Source organism: Epinephelus lanceolatus, chromosome 3 (genome assembly GCF_041903045.1).
Source record: "Epinephelus lanceolatus isolate andai-2023 chromosome 3, ASM4190304v1, whole genome shotgun sequence".
In the NCBI taxonomy this organism is placed as follows: domain Eukaryota; kingdom Metazoa; phylum Chordata; class Actinopteri; order Perciformes; family Serranidae; genus Epinephelus; species Epinephelus lanceolatus.
This window is the reverse complement of record NC_135736.1, coordinates 23,703,424-23,725,996: the sequence shown is the minus strand read 5'-3', so window position 1 is coordinate 23,725,996 and position 22,573 is coordinate 23,703,424. Positions and strand designations below refer to the sequence as shown.

The following is a 22,573-nucleotide window of genomic DNA, read 5'->3' as shown; positions in this document are numbered from 1 at the left end:
CGTGATTTAAAATAATCGGCTGGTCGAAACGAAAGCAAACTGCATGAGTGAAAGCGAAAGTAACACCCGGAGCACCTGAATGTGTCTTTATGTGAGTGAGTGTGTGTGTGTGTGTCTTAATGAACGGATCCTTCGCGGTGATAGATTATTGTTGCCACAGCCGAACATACAATCAGGCTGTTTTAAAACGAGCGGCCCCGCCTTCATCATAATACGACCTGTAACCGAAAGTAAGATGTTTCTTGTGCGTGAGAGCTGCGAGCTGCGGCGGGGAAGAAGCTAAGAGAAGCTGCGATTGACAGTTACTGCAAGTAAGTGGGCTTTGTGTTTCATAATGCATAGGCTGTTTAGGGACAAATGTTGCTGCTTTATTCATCTGAGCGCAACAGGTACTGAACTACAACCCAGAAATGGGACGCTTTCACTGTATTTAACTCAAACTAGGCCTGAATTTAGTTATTAAAAAGAAGCAGATTGAGTTATGACTATATAGATATATCTCCCTGTGACATTCACTCATATTTTTTAAACCACAGCAATCCCAGTGTCACAAACTTGTCACAACACCTGTATTGAAATTCCACAATGTGTAAAATAACAGTAAAATACACTTTAATAGTGACAGATTTATTTCTATAGGTGTTTTCACATTTTTTTCTGTGCTGTTTCATTATTTTCTTGATTATTTTGCAGCTCTTTAATGAAAGTTTGGACACACTGTCACACACTGAATTTAATGTTTCTGGATCTCAGCTGAAACAGTCATAGTGGCTGACAGCTTTAAATTTCAGGGTGCTTACAGCCATGTCACTGGGTCAAAAGCACCAGTGTCACAGTCAAGTCCATTCACCGCTGCACTGCAACTTAAGTGGCTGTTAAAACAAACAAGCACAAAAACAGTACACTTTCAGATTCCTTGTACTCATTCTTTCAAATCCAGTGTAATGAAATACAGGACTTTAACAATAGAAAATATCCTGTTACAATAACGACAGGCTGCACTGTGTGATATTGTGAGCTGAGGAAAAAACACATCCCGGTGTTGCACAACTTACTGTAAACTAATTAGAGTGTGACGCAGCCTTTCTCTTCCTAAAAAGATGATCAATGAGGTTTACAAGATTAGGGAAGTAAAATGTCTGGAGCAGCAGCGAGATTACAACTCAGTGTGATAAGTACATGCACGCTGCACAGTTTGAACGAAGAAATAAAGCAAAAAAAAAAAGTGAATATTACAGTTTTAAAAGAGGGAAAATACAAAGAGTGACAGAAAGAACAGCAAGAAAATGTTTTTGAAGCAATATATCTTTTCATATTTGGGTTTGTTAACATGTAAAGCACTATAATGTTGATAATGAATAATATATTGAGTATTAAACTTTATTTTTTTAGCACTTTTCTCTTAGTAAAAGTTGTAAAGGGCTTTAAAACAAAAGCAAAATGTTACAAAAAAGAGACAACAAACTTTACTTATATCCTGATATACTTATTCTGCTTAGAAAGTCTAGACCTACTTCTTACAAAGTTGTATTTGTATTTTAAGTCTGCTGCTTTTATCTTTTATTTCAAGGCACTTTGTGACTCTGCTCTGGAAAAGGAGTGTTATAATTAAATCTTCCTTACTTTTAATTAAAAACTACAGTGTCGACATATAAACATGCTGGAATATTTTTACACCAAAGACTTTGTAGAGCGACACAGAGAAAATCCACAGATTTTTTTTTTCTTTTTTTTTTTTTTTTTGTTGCTTGACGGAGAAAGCGAAAGCTTTTTTCTTTTGCTGTCATTATCTTTGTTACATCCGCCCTTCCCAGTGATTGATGATACACAAACATGTGGTTTATTGTCAGCCACATGACCTGATTCGGCACCAGGCACACACACACACACACACACACACACACACACACACACACACACACTGGATTGATGTGTTGCAATAGTTTGCAGTAAAACAATATTTGATATTTTTATGATAATCAGTGGCAATGTGAAAGTAGTAGCTTGTAGTGATGAGTCTACAGAGATTTATCAGGTGAATCTGCTGCTCCCCTCTGCTTTATGGAGCTTTGCATCAAGTTTCACTTCATTGTTTTTCTGTCCGGCTGCAACTTAACTGTTTAGTTTCACTGTCACTGTTCACATAGTGTTATTTCAGCCTCAGCAGGCAGCTGTATTTAGCAAAAAACTCCTCTGCACCCTGCAGCTCAGTGTCAAGCAGCAGCTGATGGATGTAGTGGAGAATTCAGCAGTGAAAGAGACAGATATTTCCCTCAGGAGTTGGTGGAGACCAAAACAGAGGTGAAAGAGAGTGAATGCACAGCTTACCAGAGGTGGGACCAAGTGATTGTGTTGCAAGTCACAACTAAGTCTCAATTTTTTTGCACTTAAGTCCTGAAGGCCCAGACACACCAAACTGACCTCAGAGAACTAGCGGTGGTGAAGGCCTCCTGCTGTGTGGCATGTCTTGGCCCAAAAAGTTGCACATGAACACACCACGAAGACTGCAGCTGACGGTCAACTAGCATGTACACTCTGCACTCGTGTGAGAGGAAATAACTCTCCACACTAGGCGGCAGTTGTCTACAGTCGTAATTTAAAAAGGGAAAACGGATACTAATGAGCCTAGCGTCTTTCAACATTGGATTGTGTGGTTAATATGTTAACATATTAACCACACAATCCAATGGTGAAAGAACAGAGTTTATTACTGTGCGCCACTGAACAATAACACAAACCATCAGAAAATTACATAAATAAAGTAAGTAAATAAAATACAAGGTTTTTTTGGTCTCACTCCCTCTGACTTTAGCTTGTTTGTTTACTTGCCTCACTTCTGTTTCTCTTCTCGTGCGCTGAGTTAAACTGCCAATTAGAGTGATTTCATCCCCAGATGAGCTGCACTGTCAAATCGGCATAAAAAAGCTGATGAGGGGCGACAAGAGGCAACAGTGTGGGACACACCGTATAAACAAGAGCAACAGACACTCACCAACGGCCCAACTTAACGGCTGACCGTGTCGAGGCCTTAAGTGAAATCTCAGCTCAAGACAGACAAATCCCAAGTCCTGAACCTCTAAGTTTCGAGTCCAAAACAAGTCACAATGTGCTCCTCACCAAATATAAAAAGCATTTTAATAATATAATATAATTAATAATAAGTAGTAACATATTTAAATGACAGAAATCACAAATGCTTATTAAAATTTGTTTTGATTTGTTAAAACAAGTTTGTTGGAAGTTGTTGCGTCTTCGTAACTTTCGACCCGCGCATTTTGCACACTGCAATTCATTTTTTTTATCATCATGTAGCTTTTATATGTGAACAAAATTATCTTTGGTATAACTTTTTCCCAGATGGCACTAAATAGCTTAACGATAGCTCATCATGGTTCTCTCCTGCAACTTGATTAGATGCTGTCCAATTGGTTCAAACAAAGTGGATCTGAGGAATTATGTTTTCTGTTAATTAGTTCTTAACACATTTTTTAAAATCACATACTTTTTATTCTTTGGGCTTGGGGGAAGGTATCAAGGATTTTCAAAAAGCTCAAGTCCAAGTGAAGTGAGTCACTGTTGTTAAAGTCCAAGTAGAGTTACAAGTATTTTTTGGTTCTGACTTGAGTTCCCACATCTGTGTCTCACATTTATCAGGTGGACACAAACACAGCCCTTAATTACCTTGTAATTGCTGGGTGTGTGTAAACAAGCTTGTCATCATTGAAAAGGTGATGATATGTCAATGCTGTGTTCACAACTGATTTCTGCTGACAGCAAAAAGCCAAAAAAATAACCCGAGTTATAGCAGGTTTGAGCTGATGAGAAATACAGTGAGGTGCAATAAAAGATTTTGACTGCGATTGTTCATTTTTCTGTTTCAGCTCATCTGATTGTTCAGCGACAGTCCTTCAAGGACAGATGACAAAGCCAATCCAGCCTCTGCTCTTCTCCACAAGTTTCTGATGATGCTGATAAATATCGATTAAAATCTCAAGCTGTTGTTTAAAGCAACATGGAAAGACGACAGGGTGTCAGATGAGCGACCAGGAAGGAGTGAGTGATGGAGATTCTGCCTGTGAAAAGTGGAGGAACTGGTGCAGCAGGCAGTCAAGACGGGGATTCTCCTTTGTAGGATGGTCAGAGACAATCTTGATAGAACAGTAGTACAGAGCAGAAAACAGAACCACACAGCTGACTCACAGAACCAAAGTCAACCCCCCGAGGAACCCGTGGGACCAAAGCGAGCACAGAGCCCAGAGAGAGTTCAACCAGAGAGCCAAGAGGAGACAGGCAGGCAGCTAGATCTACTGTGCTGGAAAAAACTCAACTTACAGAAAGATCCTGAAACCTGGTGCCAGGTTAGTGCTCAGCATTTACTCAGGGAGAATCACAGTTTGTGGATTTTATTGCTTTGGGATATAGATTTTTAAACAATGCACAGATGGCTGGAGAGAGATAAAGTCAGAAATCAAACACCAGGATTTTATACTTAAATGTTACATCCAACGGTGGAAGAAGTGCTCTGATCCTTTACTAAAAATAACAGTGCAACACTGTAAAAAGACTTCTACAGATGGAAGTCTTGCATTCACAGTTTTACTGACGTTAAAATATTAGCATCAAAATACACAAAATGATCATTTGTATATCAGTGAGTCATGCTGTGCTACATTGAATTCATAAACAAAACTTTGCTTTTCTCCTCAGAAACCAGCAAACATAGTGATTTATTGATTGTTTGGGGACCATGTTAACATCAGCAAAGCTATATCCAAACAGTCAGTCATGATCAGTTTACAAACTCTCACACAACTCGTGCTGTGTAATCCAAGTATATATATATATATATATACTCCGGCTTCCTCCCACAGTCCAAAGACATGCAGATTGGGGACTAGGTTAATTGATAACTCTAAATTGTCCGTAGGTGTGAATGTGAGCATGAATAGTTGTTTGTCTCTATGTGCCGACCTGTCCAGGGTGTACCCTGCCTCTCGCCGGATGTCAGCTGGGATAGGCTCCAGCCCCCCCGCGACCCTCAAGAGGATGAAGCGGTTAGAAGATGAATGAATGAATATGTATTGGAGTCTGGCTTTGAAGAGCGCATAGATAAGTTTTACTTTCAGTTCAGTGTTAAATCGTAATGTTGTAGTTGTTAAACGTGGTTCAAAGTCAGACAATAAATCAATATATGTGACATACCAAAAGTAAACTACTCGTTGTGCAGAATGACCCATTACAGAATAACATCACTGGATTATGATTATTGAAGCATTATGTGTACAACACTTTAATGTTGCAGCTGGTAAAGGTGGAGCTAACTGTATATACTATTGGTTCATTGGTAGGATATCTTATTTTATAATAACATTATAATTCATTTCTATGCAACATCTGAATCTGCAAAGTAAAAAAAAGTATACAATTTCCCTCTGAATTATAGTGAAGACGAAACCACAAGTACCTCAAAATTGTACATAAGTACAGTACTTGAGTAAATTTATTTTAGTTGAAAACATGCCAACACATATACCTTTTTTTCAATTTGAAAACAGTTTTAAAAAACATTGTTATGAGACGATTCATCACGTTATTGGTGACAATTAACAGACTTTCCACATTTGAGCTGAGCACATGTAGGTTTTTATTACAGCCGAACACTATACAACAACATGAACCACAACAAATTTATAGTATTCATTTGTTATTATGCATGTGCAGCAAGTCTATATAATGATAATGTAATAATAATTATTATTTGAAGAAGGAAAAAAACGAAAAATTAACCACAAACATGTAATACAGTTGTTGTACAAAGTTTTTGTATTGCTGCAAAAACAGAACAAGATGTTTCTACCATGTTGAGAAAGATAAAACTCATTGTTGTTTATGATAAATATTGACCGTCCGTATCAGTATGAATGCAGTTTCTGCATCAAATCTCTATTCAATACTCAGGAGAAAACAAACTGAGTTTCTCACACAAACACACACACACAAATCTCGGTGGTTATCACTGCGTCCCTGTTTGGACACTCAACACAACTTGAAAAAGTCAATTATCTGAGTTTATCTTTGGACTTTGAATGTTGGCAGAGAAACTTTTCAGCTTCTTTTTTCCTGACAAATCTGACAGTCTGAGCACAGCACAGCATTGAAAACACTGTACAGAGCATTTTTATTTTCAGTACTAGTATTTATTTTCTTTTTCTTCTTTTTAAATTTAGGGCTGTCAATGTTAACACGTTAATAATGAGTTAACCCAAATTCCCATTAACGCAACTGATTGGATTGAGGCATGAGTAACGCATGTACCTTCTGTTATTATGACCCCCGGCCCACCCTGTAGTTTGGGAAATCAGGAAGCGATGCAGCAGTAATGTTATGGATGGCAAGCAAAAACAAACCTCCGTAAAGAAAGTCATCTTTTGAATTGCAAGTTCAGCTTCAAAGCCTTGCCAAATGGTTCTCTCAACAAGACCAGAGTTATCTGCATTTATTGTAAATTTAGTTGCCACCAGAGTCGTCAAGCTGCTTAAAAAGTTTAGCTGACCTTTAAAAGTGTAAAGTTGGACACTACATTGTGTTAGTGTTACTAAGTAATGTTACATTCAGGTCAATATGTCCATCTGTTGTTGCTTGTTGGGCTCGAGTTTGCCATGGTATGCTCGCAGCATATTTTTTGAGCTTGCAGAACCTTTGAGGTTACTATGGAGAATATTATGGATGGTATTTGTCTCTGTCTTTGTTTTGGATTGTTACAATAATAATAAGCGTACATTTGCATAAAGCAAGCATATTTGTCCACTCCTATGTTGAAAAATATCCCTTTAAGGTAAATTTAGAACAGATAAAAAATGTATGATTAATTTGTGATTAATCTGGAGTTAACTATGGACAATAGTGCGATTAATCGTGATTGAATATTTTAATCGATTGACAACCTTATTATTATTACTTATACAGTATAGAAGGGATATTCAACTCTGCCTGAGGGTCACTTTTGCAAAATAACAGGAGGCCAGGGGCCAGTTTTCAGGATTCAAGGACATTAAGGGCTCATCCTGGACCTCTGCTGAGGGGTCAAGGGGATTCTCTCCTGACACTTTTTTTTTAACAACAAGCTCTTTTTTGATGCTTCTTTATGCACTATGGCACTTTATTTACAATCCAAGCACAAAAAAATCCTGGCACGGTAAATCAATTTATTTTCATTGTGAATTAGAAAATGGTCATTAGGCCTCTCAGCACCCTCTTGTGAGCCAGATTTGGCCCACAGGCTGCAAGTTGAGTATCACTGCAGCAGAGCATCTCTCAAAATAATTCAAATACTAAATTATATATTTAAAAGAACTGTGGCAGGATAACAAAACCTTTTTAAACTAGGAAAATATAGGTTTTGTTAATTCACAGACTACTTAAAATAATTTCATTTAGTGTAGCTGTACTCTCTCGTCTGTGACTGATGTACATCTTCTTAAGAGACTTGTAAATAAATGTTACCCACACAAACTGATTTTGCCAAAACTTTATTTATATATGTACATATTACTTATTTCCAATACCTTCCCTGTTGTAGCTATTCAGTGGAGCCGATGTTGAGAGCTTGCCCACACACCTCCGTCCATTCAGCAGCGCAGCAGAGTACAGACTAGTGAAACGCACGTACCAGCAGCTGCAACACAGTGGTTACTACTGGGGATCAATGACCATGGAGGAGGCACATGAAATACTCACACAGGCACCACTGGGCACCTTCCTCATCAGGTAATCCACCTCTTTGATTTGAAGGTTTTATTGTTGTTTTATCTGTTCGACGGATGTTGTTTTTGTCTGCAACCTTTTATGCAGTTCTCTTGCAGTTTTGGCCGATACCGATACCGATCCGATCCAAGCGCGTATTATACATATTCACTTATTTTGTTGTCAGTCATGTTAGAAAAGGTTTGATCAAGCAATATTACTCTAACAAGAACAACTACTTAATCAGGTTAGTTAGAATGATCCACAACAGTTAGTATGAGAAACTGACCTGTTTATTGTTAACAGGGTTAAATAAACAAACTTTAAACTTGAACATTAACATTAAATAAAAAAAAAATAGCTGGTTTGCTTTGGCTGCTTTGGCCCCTTAATAAATAGAAAATAAATCAACACAAGAAATCTTTAAAATGTCTAACACTGAAATTAAAATAGCAGCAAGACTCTACACACTTGTGCTTTGCTCCCCTAATAAATAAAAAATAGATTAACACCGCAAGACATTGTTGACATTTAATAAACAATGCAGCCTTTCCTTTTCAGTTATTTTAGTAGTGTCAGTGCCAGCCTGGTGCACAGGCACACAATATTGTACAACTGTTTAAACAAGAAATAGTCCATCCATGGCTCCAATTTCACTAATTGTGCCCAAAACAATGCCATCAGTGCTCTTTACTTAAACAGTAAGAGTGTAAACCAAATAAAAATATCACTCTCAAAGAAACAGAGCAGAAAACAAATAGTCAGTTAACTAAATTGACCGCTACTCTTCCTACCCTTCCCTCCGTGTGTGTCTGCCGCATGGTCTGCCGTCTGCATGCTGGCCTGGTGGATTGATAGTAAGAGCTGGAGCGGATCACTGGAATGGACTGCTTGACTCGCGGAGCGCTGGGCTGGCCAGAAAACCTGGAGCGGATTCTCTGAAAAACTGGATCGGAGTTCTTGGATCGGCATTTTTCCATGCAGTCCGATCCGATGCCGATGCCCGTTTTTTGCTAATATCGGCGGCCGATACCGATCCGAATATCGGATCAGGACATCCCTACTTATTTATGATGTAAAATAGGTATACCTTGAATATGACTTGCAGTTACATTCATGACAATGTTTAAAAAAAATGTGTTTTGTGAACAGCTAAGTCTGATTATACCATAATCTATATGTCCACTAATACTGGAAGGGTATGGGATATTGTTTATTTGATTTTAATGTCCCTATTTTTCCTGCTCAAATTCTCAAAATGTCAAAATTGGATAAGCATATGTATATATTGTCATCCTGTATTATATTTCTCTACTGCATGCCCAATAAAAAGTGTTACACAAGAAAATAAACCTCTGTAAGTGTTCACAGACTGACTGTATATATGCTGCTGCGTCTTTTCAGAGACAGCGGCCAGCCGGATGTTTTCTTCACGCTGAGTTACCAAAGTGACGAAGGCCCGACAAGTGTTCGTGTCCAGCTGAACAACCTGCTCTTCAGTCTGTATGGCAGCCACAGGACTTTTGCTTCACTCTTTGCTCTGCTCACGTATTACACCAGCTCATCCTGTAAGCTGACGGTGCCCTATCGCAAGCAGCGTCCGGAGCGCCTGAAGCAGATGTGCAGGAGGGCTCTAATACACGCACACGGAGCAGAGAGCATAAGCACCTTACCTGGACTCAGCACTCAAGTTAAAGACTATGTTCATGCGTATCCTTGTTGTATATAGACACGTGTGGGCAGAGTGCCTGTCGATGTATCAAGATGTTGTTTTTGTTGTAAGTTAAGCAAATATTCTGTATTTGTGTTATTTACACATGATCTGCAAGTTGTTCAATGGTTGTTTGCACACATTATCACAATGTTTTACAGTGTTTATGGTACATATTATCATTTTTTTAAATTAATAACATATTCTGTGTAACTGCTGCACCACTTCTCCATCATAAATATCAGTCGTAACGTCCATGAAGATGTAACATTTGCTGCTGTTTAAAGCTGCATTTATTGATGTTTGGCCACCAGGGGGCAAAAAAAACATCAAAACATGCTGACATATCACCACTTTGTCATATGCCTGTGAGACCCGAGTGTTTTTTGGTGTGCATTTTTAATTTCTCCTAGCTATTTTGGATTAGTGCAACCTGACAAGTAGAAAAAAAATCTAGCTTTTGTCTTTGATCTGAAAATAGTTTGGGAAAAAAAAAGATGTGACCAGTTGTCCCCATTTAAGAAACTGAATGTGGGGACAGTGGGTTTATTCTTAATCATCACAGTGTGGAATGAAGTGTAAAACTATTTATTTAAGTGCCTGAATATTGCTGTGCAAAAACAAAAATAACAAGCAATGTAGTATATCTGAAAGCCTTTTGAAGTGCTCGTTTTGTAGCTCTGTATGAATTTCCTGTGCTCCATACTTCAATCTAGGAATGTCTTTTCATCTGTAGCAACAGTCTGTCACACCATATCGGCCTGTGTGGTATACTGCCATAATACAATAATAAACTCCCAGTGTCATCAAACAAATACTTTTTAATTTACAGCGTTGTAGCTTGTTGTTAAAATTGGTCAGATTTGTATAACAAATAAAGCACAATAAACAAGTGAAAGGGACACTTTGCTGATTTTCAACAAGCTCTGTACCATAACAGTGTGGGTAGTTTGTGTAAATGAACTGTGGTAAACTTCCCTCCATTTTACCAGTGCCCAGATCTCCCTGCTCATCTCTCAGCTCAAACTTTTCACTGGTTCTAACTCAAACTACAAATTGTACTTCTTCATTTTTGTAGACTCGACACCACAGACACAGAGTATACAAGCGGATCGAGAGAGAAATCTGCCTCTCTCTTTCTCATCGTCTCAAATTCAGACAAAACTGTAAAACTGGGTAGTGCTGGTCAAATAAAACCCAAGATTCTGTTACTCTATTGCCTATTATCTGCCTTAAATGTCTTCAGAAACATATTTTAGTGCACTGTTTGGCAGTAATATGAGTATTTTATGAACAGGAAGTGGGTTCCATACTGTTTCCTGTATTGTAAAAAACAAAGGCTGAAAAGGTTTCCTATTTCGCTCCTAAAATGTTTCGAGAAATATATTTCATCTCACTGTTTAACTATAATTGGAGATCATTTGTTACCAGCCAGCCGCCATATTGTTTTCTGTGGAAATAGAGCCAAGCTTGCATCATGTTACTCATCAGCGGGAGCATTTATTGATCACACACAGCGCAATGCATTCTGGTAGTTGTAGGTTTTCAACCTCTTGAGCTAAAGCAAATGCCACAGTCCTTTTTCTCTGTTTTCTCTATAAAGCAACAATGTCAGAAGTATTTGTGTCTTTCTACTGCATAGACAGCTTAGTTTTAGGAGAAGACCATCTTTCCAGCAGATTATGTGGATTACAAGCTATGTAGACTACGAGCTCTTATTTTGTGATCATTTTAGGAAAACAACCTGTTGCTTTCTCATTAACATGAGGTATTTGTCCAATTATCGAGAGAAAACGACCTATTGTTTTCCAAGATAATGAGGTAATTGACCCACTATGACCAGAAAATGTCTCTTTTGTCCGGAAACAATAGATAATTAACTTAGGATCTCGAGATAACAGGATTAAAAGAACAATTGCAACCACAGCAGCTCGTGGGTAAAGAGTAAAGAGTAAAAGAAGATGGAATATTAGACATCGAGTCATCATGTGACCAGAAACAAATAACTGTTAGCTAATATTTTAGTACTGACCTATAGCGACCCTGCGCCTTCATAAGAGGACATTATATTTTAGGTTTGCTGCACCTTATACTTAATTCTGCTTAACTTAATTAACCTTTTGTTGTCATTCATGGACAGTTTTATGCAGCATCTAGTGGTAGCAAATGCAAAATACACTTATCCATGTAAAAACAAGATGGCGGCCATCTCTGCCAAGTCATTCTACAGCTGATCCAAACACAAAAGTGGACAAGTTACAAAACTCTATCACATTTTATTTAACTATATCAACAGGATTACTGAAATATACACGCCTGATTTGAATGAAGGCATCATAAGAAAATTACCTTTTCTTTTCTGTTATAAGAAAGCAACTTCTTTATCCCAAGATAGCGCAATAAAACAAAATTATTGTAACCACAGCCGCTTTCAGATCAGCTAGTTTTGGTCTCCACCAGCCTCTCAAATATATCTGTCTTTGTTTACTGTCTCTACCAGCTGGAGAGTTACTTCTGGGAACATTGTCTTCTGCCAAAGTGGGGTCAATGAAAGCAGCAGAGACTCAATTATATAGTAAGTGCTGTAAAACCAAAACAACCTGCTAAAAGAGGACATAAAACTCCACGGAGCCTTTAGAGTTGGCGATTTTTCTCTGTGGGTTCATCACTAAGAGCTACCCCTTTCACATTACATGCTAGCTGTTTGATTAGGGTTTAAAATACAGAGAGAGAGAGATTAATAGGCCAACTTTGGACTCTGATCAACTATTTTCAGTGCTTGAAATCATTTAATAAGTCAACTTAATGTTTCTAGTCATGCGGAACAAAAAAACAATTGTACAAGAGTGTGATGCTTTGTAAAATGTTGTTAAGGTTGATTAAATAAAAAAAAAAAACTTCAGTCAGTGAACTATAATGTGTGTGAAGCCGAGGCTGAACTGTTGACCAGCCAAGGAGGGGACTGACCCAGGGTCCCAGGCCCTCGAGTTTATCTGCTCCCCTGATTGCTTAGCAAATACTTTTAGGAACTGAGGTTACCTTGTTATTTTTGGCCATGTTAGCAGTGGATGGCAATGTCAGTCTTTCAGTCCAAAACTTTCATCCAAACTAAATTATTTCAAGAACTACTTGGACTGACTGGAAATTTGGTACACAAATCATGTCTTGACATAACTACATCCAGTGCCATCTTCAGGTTTAATTTTTAATTTGTCAAATACTTTCGTTTATCATCAAATACCATCAGAACTAAAGACATTCTCATCAGTCTCAGTTATACTTTGTTTTAGTGCTAAGTATCAAATTTTAGCATGCTAACACACTAAACTAATGGGTCCATGTCATTGGTCCGACAGCCAATTGGTCCGACATCCCATTAGTCCAATGGTCCGCGGTGCTGAACGGCTCCCGGAGGGCGTATTTCTACCTTGATGGTGTGCTGCGACCAGCTCTGGGTCAGCTGGGAAAGGCTTGAGGCAAAGCAGGCTCACGGTTTATGTGTTTGCCACTTTGTTTTTCATTTTAACCCACACCATGATCTTTTCCTGACCCTAACCAAGTGGTTTTTGTGCCTAAACCTAACCAGACCTTAACCACAGGGCATCATTTTGATTTCGGAACGGACTTCGGAACAATGGGTTTAATATGGTTGGAACAATGGGATGTCGCACCAATGGGCTGTCGGATCAATGGGCAGTTCCCAAACTAATATGGCCACTATGGTTAGCATACCTGCTAAACATCAGTCTGTTGATACTGTCACTGTCGCCATGTTAGCATGCTGATGTTAGCATTTAGCTCAAAGCACCGCTGTAATAGTAGCCTACAGCCTCATAGCTGCTAGTATGGCTGTAAACTCAAAGTCCCAATTTCACACTACCATACACTGTAATTGTATAAAGTACGTATATACCTATCTTTACACAGTGTTGGGCTTGACCAGTATTTTCCCAAACATTTGCCTGAAAGACAGAGAGTAAGTCATGGAGCAACATTTCATCCACAACATATCCACCCACAAGCTTCATTTGTTCTTTGTAGCTGCAGCTGCTCACAATTAAAATCCAGTTTTGGTTGTTTAGCCAGTGCAGGGCTACAGCCAACCTCTGTGGCTGACAGGGACTCACCTTTGGTGGGAGGTATTTCCTGAAGCTTCACGTTGTTGTGCTGTCGATCGTAGTTGCTTAAATGTTTCAGACCGGAGGTTTTAGGACATATTTTTTGCAGTGGAAAGAGTTTAGTCTGACTACTAGCAGCTACAGTGTTCTTGTCATCTTTCCTCAAGACAAAACTAAAGTAATGGGAATATTTCCAGGGACTAAGATAAGTTTTTACATCGTCAAAACTAGCTTGCTGTTTTTGACGTGCCTGCACAGTGCAGCGATTATGACAATGAGTCCACTGATGTGATGATGTGATTCATGTCTTTATAGTATACTTTTTTGTAGTTAACGCACAAGGAATCAACAGACTTTATTGTTTTATACTCACAGGAAATTGCACAATAAGTGCACCGTTAGACATCAATCAAAGAGTGACTTTAGAAAGTTGCTGCCAAATAAACCTCACAAAGAGTAAACAAAAATGTTTCCCCAAAGATTTGAAACGTTTTGGTTTGTTTTCCAAGATCTTTCTGAAGCTGTCTCACCACCATTTGCAATTTATTTAAAGTCTGTGCAACTTCTCCACACACATACACTTACAGCACACTTAAAAACCAAGCCCCTTTTTAGTGCTGTATATGCACACTGACAGCATAAACACTGGGATGCAACTCTTTCTGTTTATAACCAATCTAAATAGTTGTGTGGTGGGTTGGACAGGGGCCCATGGTTCATTTGAGCCCTGGGTCCTAGTAGCAGGTCAATCCGGCAGTGTCAGAATCTGACTGTCAACTGAGAAACTATCTGCCATTACATTCAGATAGGCTTTGTGTCAATACACAAACACACACAGCTGAAGCATGCACACACACACACACACACACACACACACACACACACACACACACACTTTTGATTGAGTACCAGTCTTCTGTCATCTGCTCCACTTCCTGTCCTAAATCTGACTGGCAGTGGCCCCTTTAGTCTAAATTAGCCTTGCATCAGGGACACACACACACATACACACACTTTTCCTGTCCTGAAATTATCCCTGCCTCATTAACCTTAAACAATGTTGACGTAAGACCATCACCACCATGACACAAATAGAGGTGAGGCCAGATAATTTGTGTAGCACCTTTAAACAACAAAGGGAACGGATATTAAAGTCAAATAGAAACAAAAAGAAAATATTTAAAAGATAAAATAATTTGAATGAAGCAACATAAAAGTGAGAATAAAATATGATGCTGTAGTTACAGTGCAGAGAAGACATGAATGAATAATACAGATATAGTTCAGTGAAAGCCAGTGTAAATCATTTAGCTCTATCTATGAGTGCTGAGTGTCTCCTGGGTCCGCGCGATCCCGGACTCTGCCTCCCACTGTCCCGCGCGCTGAGTGCACCTCCTGCACGCGACTGACTACATTATTATTACGATGTCAAACGACCTCTCTTGACTTGTCCGCTCGCACGCGCGCAGCCTCGCGGACTGGGATTACAACAACTGGAGTGGCGCGCGCACAACTCGCTCGTGTTTATGTAATGCCATATGTGACTGAGAGTGTGTGTCTATGTGTGTGCGTGCGCGCTGGAGCTGGCGCGAGCTGGTCCAGCACCGCGGCGGTGACAGCGGTCACACGTTGAGCATCAGCGACCCGTGCGTGATTTATCCTGCGGTTTGAGGGCTCGTGAGATTTCAGAGGGGGTGCGGATTTGACCCAGCATATAGGAGGGCGCTCGAGCTCCACCGTTTTCACGCACGGCACGCACGTAGACCCGGTGAAATCGTCACGCGGATAGAATCTGTGGAATCTGTCGCGAGTGTGTTCCTGCGCGGCCGGAGAGCATCCCGGCAGAGAGCGAGGTCCGGTCGGTCGGTCGGTGGTTTGGTGCGGGTCGGTAGCACCGCGTGGAGCGGGGAGGTAGAGCGGGACGTGCGCTGGACTCCTGGCCGCATCGGAGCATCCCACTCCCGGCAACATCCATCCCTCCGCGCCTCAGCTCCAGCGGGAGGCCCGGAGCGGCGGCAGGATGTAGCAGCGGATTAACGGAGGAGAGAGGGGCGCTCAGAGGAAGAGAGCGGGACCGAGCGGACCGGGGCGGGACGGAGGGGACATGGGGAAGGACCAGGAGCTGCTCCAGGCCGTGAAGACCGAGGACTTGCTGACAGCTCAGCGGCTTCTACAGAGACCTCGGCCAGGGAAAGCCAGTCAGTATCCCTCCATCCTCCTGTCACACACACTCACACACACACACACACACACACACACACACACACATTCACACACTACCCGTCATTACCAGGTCAGGACAGTGCAGGCTAATTCTGATGTGATGCCATTTAACCTAAATGGTGCACTGTGTGTGTGTGTGTGTGCTATGACGTTGAGAGTGTGATAGTGATGACGTTGCACATGTGTGAGAACAGTCATCAGAATGTAATTAGAAATCAGGCGGATGCTTGTTACCCATTTTCCCCCATTGACCATTTGTGTGTGTGTGTCTGCATGAATGCACAAAAAGATGTGTGTGTGTGTGTGAGTTGGAAGTACACGAAGGTCCTACACTGCTCTCGGGACAGGGGGATTATTGGTGTGTGAAGATGCCAGATGTTAGTGGTAATAATGTGATGATCGTAAGTGTACACGTGCAGACATGTGCACATATGTGGTGCCCCTGTGTGTGTGTGTGTGTGCGTGTGTGTGTGTGTGTGTGTGTGTGCGGGTGTTTGACGTGGAGTCAGCTGGGACTTGAGGTGATAATTAGATTTCAATTACAGCCTTGAAACTGCTCTCCTCCTCTCCCATTTCATCACCAGGCCCTTCTCCATTTCCCTACTCCGAGTTTGTCTCCTCTCTTCTTCTCTCCTCCTTTTTCCTCCCTTTCTTATTCCTTCTCCTGTTGCCACAGCTCCTCCTCTCACTACTCCCATTTCACTTCTCATCTCACTTCTTGCTTCCTCTCCTCTCTTCTCGTTTCCTCGCCCATCCTCTCCCCTCTCCTCTCTCCTCTCTCCTCTCATGTTCTCTCTCCTCCTCATTCCCTCCGCTCTCTTCCTCTCCTCACCACTTGTTTCCTCCTTCACTTCTCTTGTTTCCTCTCCTCTCTTCTCATTTCCTCTCCTATCCTCTTTCCTCTCATGTTCTCTCCCATTCTCATTCCCTCTGCTCTCATCATCTCCTCACCTCTTGTTTCCTCCTTCACCTTTCATTTCTTCTCCTCTCTCTTCTTTTATGTCCTCTCCTCTCCTTCTCATCCTTTCTGGCATCCTTCCTTTCCTTTCCTCCCCTCTCATCCTCTCCTCTCTTCCCCTCTCATCCTTTCCTGTCTCCTCTCCTTTCCTACCCTCTCATCCTCTCCTCTTAGTCCCTCTGCTCCCTTCTCCTCTCCCCTTGTTTCTTCTCCTTTTGTTTCCTCTTCTCTCCTCTCCTCTTATCGTGTTTCCTCCCCTCACTGGGTTTCCTCTTCTCTCCTCTCCTCTCCTCTTCCCTCTCCTCTTATCTTGTGTCCGCTCTTCTCGTTTTCTCTCCTCTCCGCCTTTCCTCTTCTCTCTCCTCTTATCTTGTTTCCTCTCCCCTAGTTTCCTCTCCTCTCCTCCTCTCGTGTGTTTGTCTCTGAACATTCCAGCAGTGCCATGGAAAAGAAAAATGCTTCTCCTCAAATGCCAGAACAGATCAGCTCTGAGTGCTCAGTCCACTGCACACTGACAAAGAGAAAGGGGGAGGTGGGTGGAGGGTGAGGGAGACAAGGGGTGAGGAGGAGGGCTAGAATTGGAGAGGAAAAGAGTGAGAGTGCAGAACAGAAGGAGGGAAACAGTGAGATATGAATACAGGGACGTGCGGAGACAGGAAGTGATGGGGAGAGGTTAAAGGGTGAGTTATTGAAGGTGTGTGGGTGTGTGTGTCAGCGTGAATCCAGGTTTATGTTTGAATAATTAAACAGGAAGTCGGGTTTCTCTGCTGGAGATTCACACACACAAACACCTCTAACACACACACACAACTACAGTCAGGCATGCACAGAAACACACTCGACACATCAGGTGTTAGTCATGTGCCCGACTGCGTTTGTATTATTAACAGTATGCTAATGATGTTTAGAGCAGCAGGTGAGAGGGAGTTACTGTAGTGGTTGTTTCAAAATGACAAAACTTGATGAAGGGTGAGGTAGGAACTGAAGAGGTGACAGGACGATGTGAGGCCATTTCACACTCTCCTTGGTCACTGTGGGACAGTAGAATGCGTCTTCAAATAATGAGAAACAGATTGATAAAGATTAGACAGGAAGATCAAAGTCATGTCTGTATGATGCATATGTAGCTGGAGCTAGCCGCTGCTCTTAGCTTAGCTTAACATAAAGAGTGGAAATAGGTTGAAACAGCTAGCCAGGTTTTGACCTGTTGCTAAGCCCCGCCCCTTTGTGATGGTCCGACAAGCTGTCGCAGTAAGCATGGAGCCCACACTGTGACTAACTGCACTCCCTGAAGAAATCTTATCATATTTTTGGAAAAATGAAACAGTAATTCCAGAGAGAAGCAGACAGAGGGGTCTACAGTCTGTGTTTGAAGGATATATCCAGGATGTCAAACTGACTCAGCAGCAACAACAGGTTAAAAAGACAAAGATAGTTAGAAGCTAAAGCCGAACTATAGGCTACAGATCACAGTGTAAAGTGAACCACCACATGACTGCTGATCACCACACAAGACAATGAATATAAAGGGAAACTTTGCTGATATTGAACCACCTGTGTGGCATCACAGTGTACGCAGATGAACAGTGTTTGGCTTCGCCCCCGTGCCGCTGCCAGCACCTAGACCTCTGCTGCCGGACGGGCAGGGATATCTGGGTGAAGTCAAACAACGTTCATTTGTGCACACTGTGATGACACACAGCTGGTTGAATGTCAGCAAAGTTTCCCTGCTTCCCTTCACTGGTTCCTGTACAGCAGGGTCAGCCTTTATTCACTGTTATAATCATTAAAAAGCAAAAGCAGCATGTGTATACATTCAGTAGGCTTTATCTTCAGTAGCTAGCTAGCTAACCCTACACTTTTCAGGGTTTGATTTAGGTTTTGGAACAGGGGAGAAATGTATATCTTTTTCCAACCTCTCCAGGTAACGAGTATCATTAATACACGACGTGCCCCAGGCACAACATTTAGCTCCAAATCCACAAAACCAGCCTGAAAATGAAGGAAGTCTGAAACGATTGCATTGGAGTCAATGGAGCACAGCTGTGTTTTTGTCGGACCCTGGTCTGAGCCGGCCTGATGCTATGTTATGATTGGCCAGTCTGCGTCCAGGGGCGGGACTTAGCAAAGGGTCAGTTACACAGCACAAAATTTCAAATACCATGCGTGTACTATATTAAATACTCTATAAAAGTTTACAAAAGACAAAGGTTTGTAAGAAATTTGTGCAAAAATGTAATCTATGTTAATGCCCCTCAAAATGGCAGAAGGTCAATCAAAATACTTTCAAAATAGGGCAAATACACAACAGTGTCTAAAATACTGTACAACCCAAAATAGGGTCAAAACATGTCAGAAATACCTGACAATACTACTTAATAATACAGTAGGAGCACCTCTTCAGGAGAAAGAAGAAACATCTGCCTGTTAGTGGCACTACATAATCTCTTGGTAATGCACTGAAATGGGTCCAGAAGTTATAAAATCTAGCAAACACAATTTCTCAGCTCATTAATTACATTAACACATTGTATCTCACTTATTTAATTCGTACAAAAATCACATTGTGTAAAAAGGACAATTTGCTTGCTGGGAGCTGCAACTTCCTGGGGTCTCTAGTTGCAGAGAAAACTGTTACAGTCCAAGAAATAGTCTGGTACATAACCCCCAAATAGTTGTTTTCTATACTTTTGTTTCTGTGTCCTCCAAAATTTTTAGCTTTTTCTTCAGAGGTGCACTGTGGAGGATTGTTGGTTGCTGTTTTTTAACACACTCACCAGTGAAAGTGGAAGTAACAGCCAACCTCAGATTTAATCTTGTTTGGTGTTTTGCCTCACTTTATGTGCATTTTTTCTGCACCGTATCTCTTGGATGCCTGCTGCTTTCAGTCTGGCACCTGGTCACTACCTCTTTTTAAAGTCCCAATCTTACCTGAGCGCTGTGGGGGTATGCGCCCATAAACATCCTGAAGACAGAAAATAGGGAGAAAATAAGAAATTACAGGCAGAAGGCAGAGTCTCTGCAGAAAGTCATAAGTAATGATTGAGAGGGATTACCTCTGTATGAGTCTACATTTTTAGATAAATCCTGCATAGTATATTTTTAAGAATTATGCTGGCTTTCTTATTAGAGGGATCAATTCATTGTTGCGTTTGATGTGTTAATTGGTTTTGTGGACAGCAGAAAGATATAGAATGTCAGACTTATGTTTTAAAGGTCCAGTGTGTAGGATTAGAGGCTTAGAACTATGGTGGCTGGTGTGTAAACGTGAATGGCTCTATCTAAAGCCAGTGTTTGGTTTGTCTGTTGTGGGTTACAACATGGCGGACTCTGGGAAAAGGACTTGCTCCATGTGTAGATATAAACAGCTCATTTTACTAAGGTAACAAAAACACAACAGTTCTTATTTTCAGGTGATCACACACTAACGAAAACATAGTTCTGAACATTATATACCATTTCTGCTACACTGGACCTTGAAATTAATAGTCTTACTGCAGTCAAGGGACCCACTGATTTTGTCAAACAGAATTGATTTCTCAAAGTTTTAATGGATCAGTTCAGACAGATGGATGTTGAGTCTCTGGTACACTTTAAAATAGATGACATAGAAAGCGAATGGCAGCTTCCACAAAGTAAGGCATGTTTCTAAACCATTTGGTAATGGTTTCCTTATCTTTGGCTCAGTTGCAATAAAGCTCTTTATCTTAGAGATATGAGAACATCCTTATCATAATTGTATCTCTTTTTATGTTGGAGCAAGCAACTAAAATGGGCACTAAGTAATTTGTACAATGTATCTGCCCCTATCAACCATCAGGAAGTGTCATAACACTGACCGTTTTGTAACACAGCCAATTGTGGTTCAAAAAGTATTAAGACCTGGTGTCCCAGGGCTCCCACCAGCTCACCTGGTAGGGCAGGCACCCCTTGTACAAAGGTTGTGTCCTTGACACAGCGGCTGCAGGTTTAATTCCAACCCACGGCCCTATGCTGCATGCCATCTACACTCTCTCTCCCCCCTTGACGCTAAATATTTCCAATCAAGTAAAGACAAAAAAGCCCCCAAAAAATATCTTGGAAAGAAAATCTGGTATTCCCATCACATCAACAACTGTAAACAACTGTATCTAAACTCTGTTGAGAACAACAGGTGTTGTTGATCATCTCCTTAAAATACTGTACTTAACTAAACCTAACTAAACTAAAATATACTGAGGGGCGGTCCAGCAAGTACAGTATATTGTAACTATGGAGCTGTACAAATTTGCAGCTATTTTAAAAGATCATTAATAGTTTGAATCACTTTTTAAATATGTTGCGGTTCCAGCTTCTCGTAAAAGTTTTGGGCTGTTATTAGTATGTCAACTTAGACTCAAGGAAAATTCAGCCCCATCCCCAGATGAAAAAAATTGCATTATATGTTTCTGCAAACCACAAATATGTCACATTTGCATATTTCATATGTGGCCTATCATATTAACATTTCTAAAGTGACCTAATATAGGATGACTACGATGCCTGCCAAGCTGCAGACTACTGCAGACCAGTGTTAGAAACCAACCAACCTATTTGTGGCACCAAACCTGGGTGTTTTACGACCTGTCTCTGCTTCTCCAGCAGCTTTTGTGCCACCAAATGTGGGTGTTTTAAGCCAAAACATGATCTTTTCCCAACCATAGCCAAGAGATATTTGTACCCAAGCCTAACTACACCTTCACCACAGTGTTCCTGAGAAATGTAAAGTTTGAACGGATCAACTACAAAAAAATGTCCAAATGTAACGTATCTGTGGTTTGAAAAACTGCACAATATGAACATTTTAGGTTGGGTAAATTGTAATCAGCCTTAATCACAAGCTTTCAGAATTTATTCATTTATTTTCTGTTACTGCTTATCCTGTTAGAGGTCAAGTCACCAGACTATCACAGGGCTGACACATAGAGACAGACAACCATTCACACTCACATTCACACCTACAGCCAATTTGGAGTCACCAATTAAACTGCATGTCTTTGGACTGTGGGAGGAAGCCGGAGTACCCAGAGAAAACCCACACTGACACAGGGAGAGCATGCAGGCTCCGCACAGAGGAGCTCCACCACCCTGCAGTTCGAGCCCCCCCACCCCGGGTTTGATCCAGGAACCTTCTTGCTGTGAGGCGACAATGCTAACCACCGCTGTGCTGCTGCTTTTAAAATTTAATAGACAAAATGATTGATTGAATATTTGAGATAAAAAATCAACAGATTTTTAATTATCACTGAAAATCATTGTCAGTTACAGTCCTGCAGATTTTGCTGAATACACGGTCAGTTATTATCATTACATCATATTTTGTTTTTTATCTTTGAGAAATTAAATGACTTTTAAATTCTTTAAAAAATATAGGATATAACAAGGTCCTGCTACTACAGCCGAAATAAAAAATGTAACCATATATTTCTGACTGTTGTTGTATTTGATGTACAGAGAGGTAAAGCTATTATGCTATAATGAATACTAGACTGCCATTGTGCAGCCACTATTTTAGCTCCAGTGATCCCTGTCTTGCTTAAAATTGTATTAATTCTGATATGCTCAGAAAAGAGCAGCATTATATTTGGCACTACAGTTAAAGTCTGTGTGAAAACAATGAGTGTGATGTGTAATCAATCCTCACCTTTGGTTTCCACTTTTAAAACTCCATTTCAGAAGGTTTGCTGTGGAAAGAATGAAGAGTTATGGGTTGAATTTCATTCTTACTGTCTGGAATCAGCCAGAAAGCTTATTGCACCACAGACTTATTAACTGAGAGCTGTTGGTCGTGACGTCGTCATC

The 22,573-nt window shown here is 40.7% G+C and overlaps 2 protein-coding genes across 8 annotated transcripts in view; both read left to right on the top strand.

The window, feature by feature from the left end:
- Positions 1–50: 50 nt before the first annotated feature.
- LOC117254893 (suppressor of cytokine signaling 1-like) lies at positions 51–10,665 on the top strand. Of its 3 annotated transcripts, XM_033623345.2 has the most exons (5): positions 51–311; positions 3,882–4,358; positions 4,980–5,054; positions 7,580–7,767; positions 9,148–10,665. In XM_033623345.2, the coding sequence occupies exons 2-5, from the start codon at positions 4,134–4,136 to the stop codon at positions 9,470–9,472; spliced, it is 813 nt and encodes a 270-aa protein (XP_033479236.1). In that variant the 5' UTR covers positions 51–311; positions 3,882–4,133; the 3' UTR covers positions 9,473–10,665. The 3 variants fall into 3 exon arrangements, with proteins under 3 accessions (XP_033479236.1, XP_033479237.1, XP_078022283.1); XM_033623346.2 differs by lacking the exon at positions 4,980–5,054 and having other exon boundaries at positions 55–311; positions 9,148–10,356; XM_078166157.1 differs by lacking the exons at positions 51–311; positions 4,980–5,054 and having other exon boundaries at positions 4,083–4,358.
- Positions 10,666–15,538: 4,873 nt separating this feature from the next.
- Positions 15,539–22,573, top strand: part of LOC117255242 (uncharacterized) — a 51,600-nt gene continuing 44,565 nt past the window's right edge. For all 5 annotated transcript variants that reach the window (XM_033623936.2, XM_078166156.1, XM_078166154.1 and 2 more), the window contains exon 1: positions 15,539–15,770. In XM_033623936.2, coding sequence (XP_033479827.1) covers positions 15,677–15,770 — 94 coding nt within the window. In that variant the 5' untranslated portion in view covers positions 15,539–15,676. The remainder of the gene's footprint in view (positions 15,771–22,573) is intronic.

Coding starts and splice junctions, on each gene's coding strand:
- LOC117254893 (XM_033623345.2), top strand. CDS start 4,134: ATGGTCAGAGACAATCTTGATAGAACAGTAGTACAGAGCAGAAAACAG. Junction 4,359..4,979: donor ATCCTGAAACCTGGTGCCAG/GTTAGTGCTCAG, acceptor CGACCTGTCCAG/GGTGTACCCTGCCTCTCGCC. Junction 7,768..9,147: donor CTGGGCACCTTCCTCATCAG/GTAATCCACCTC, acceptor GCGTCTTTTCAG/AGACAGCGGCCAGCCGGATG.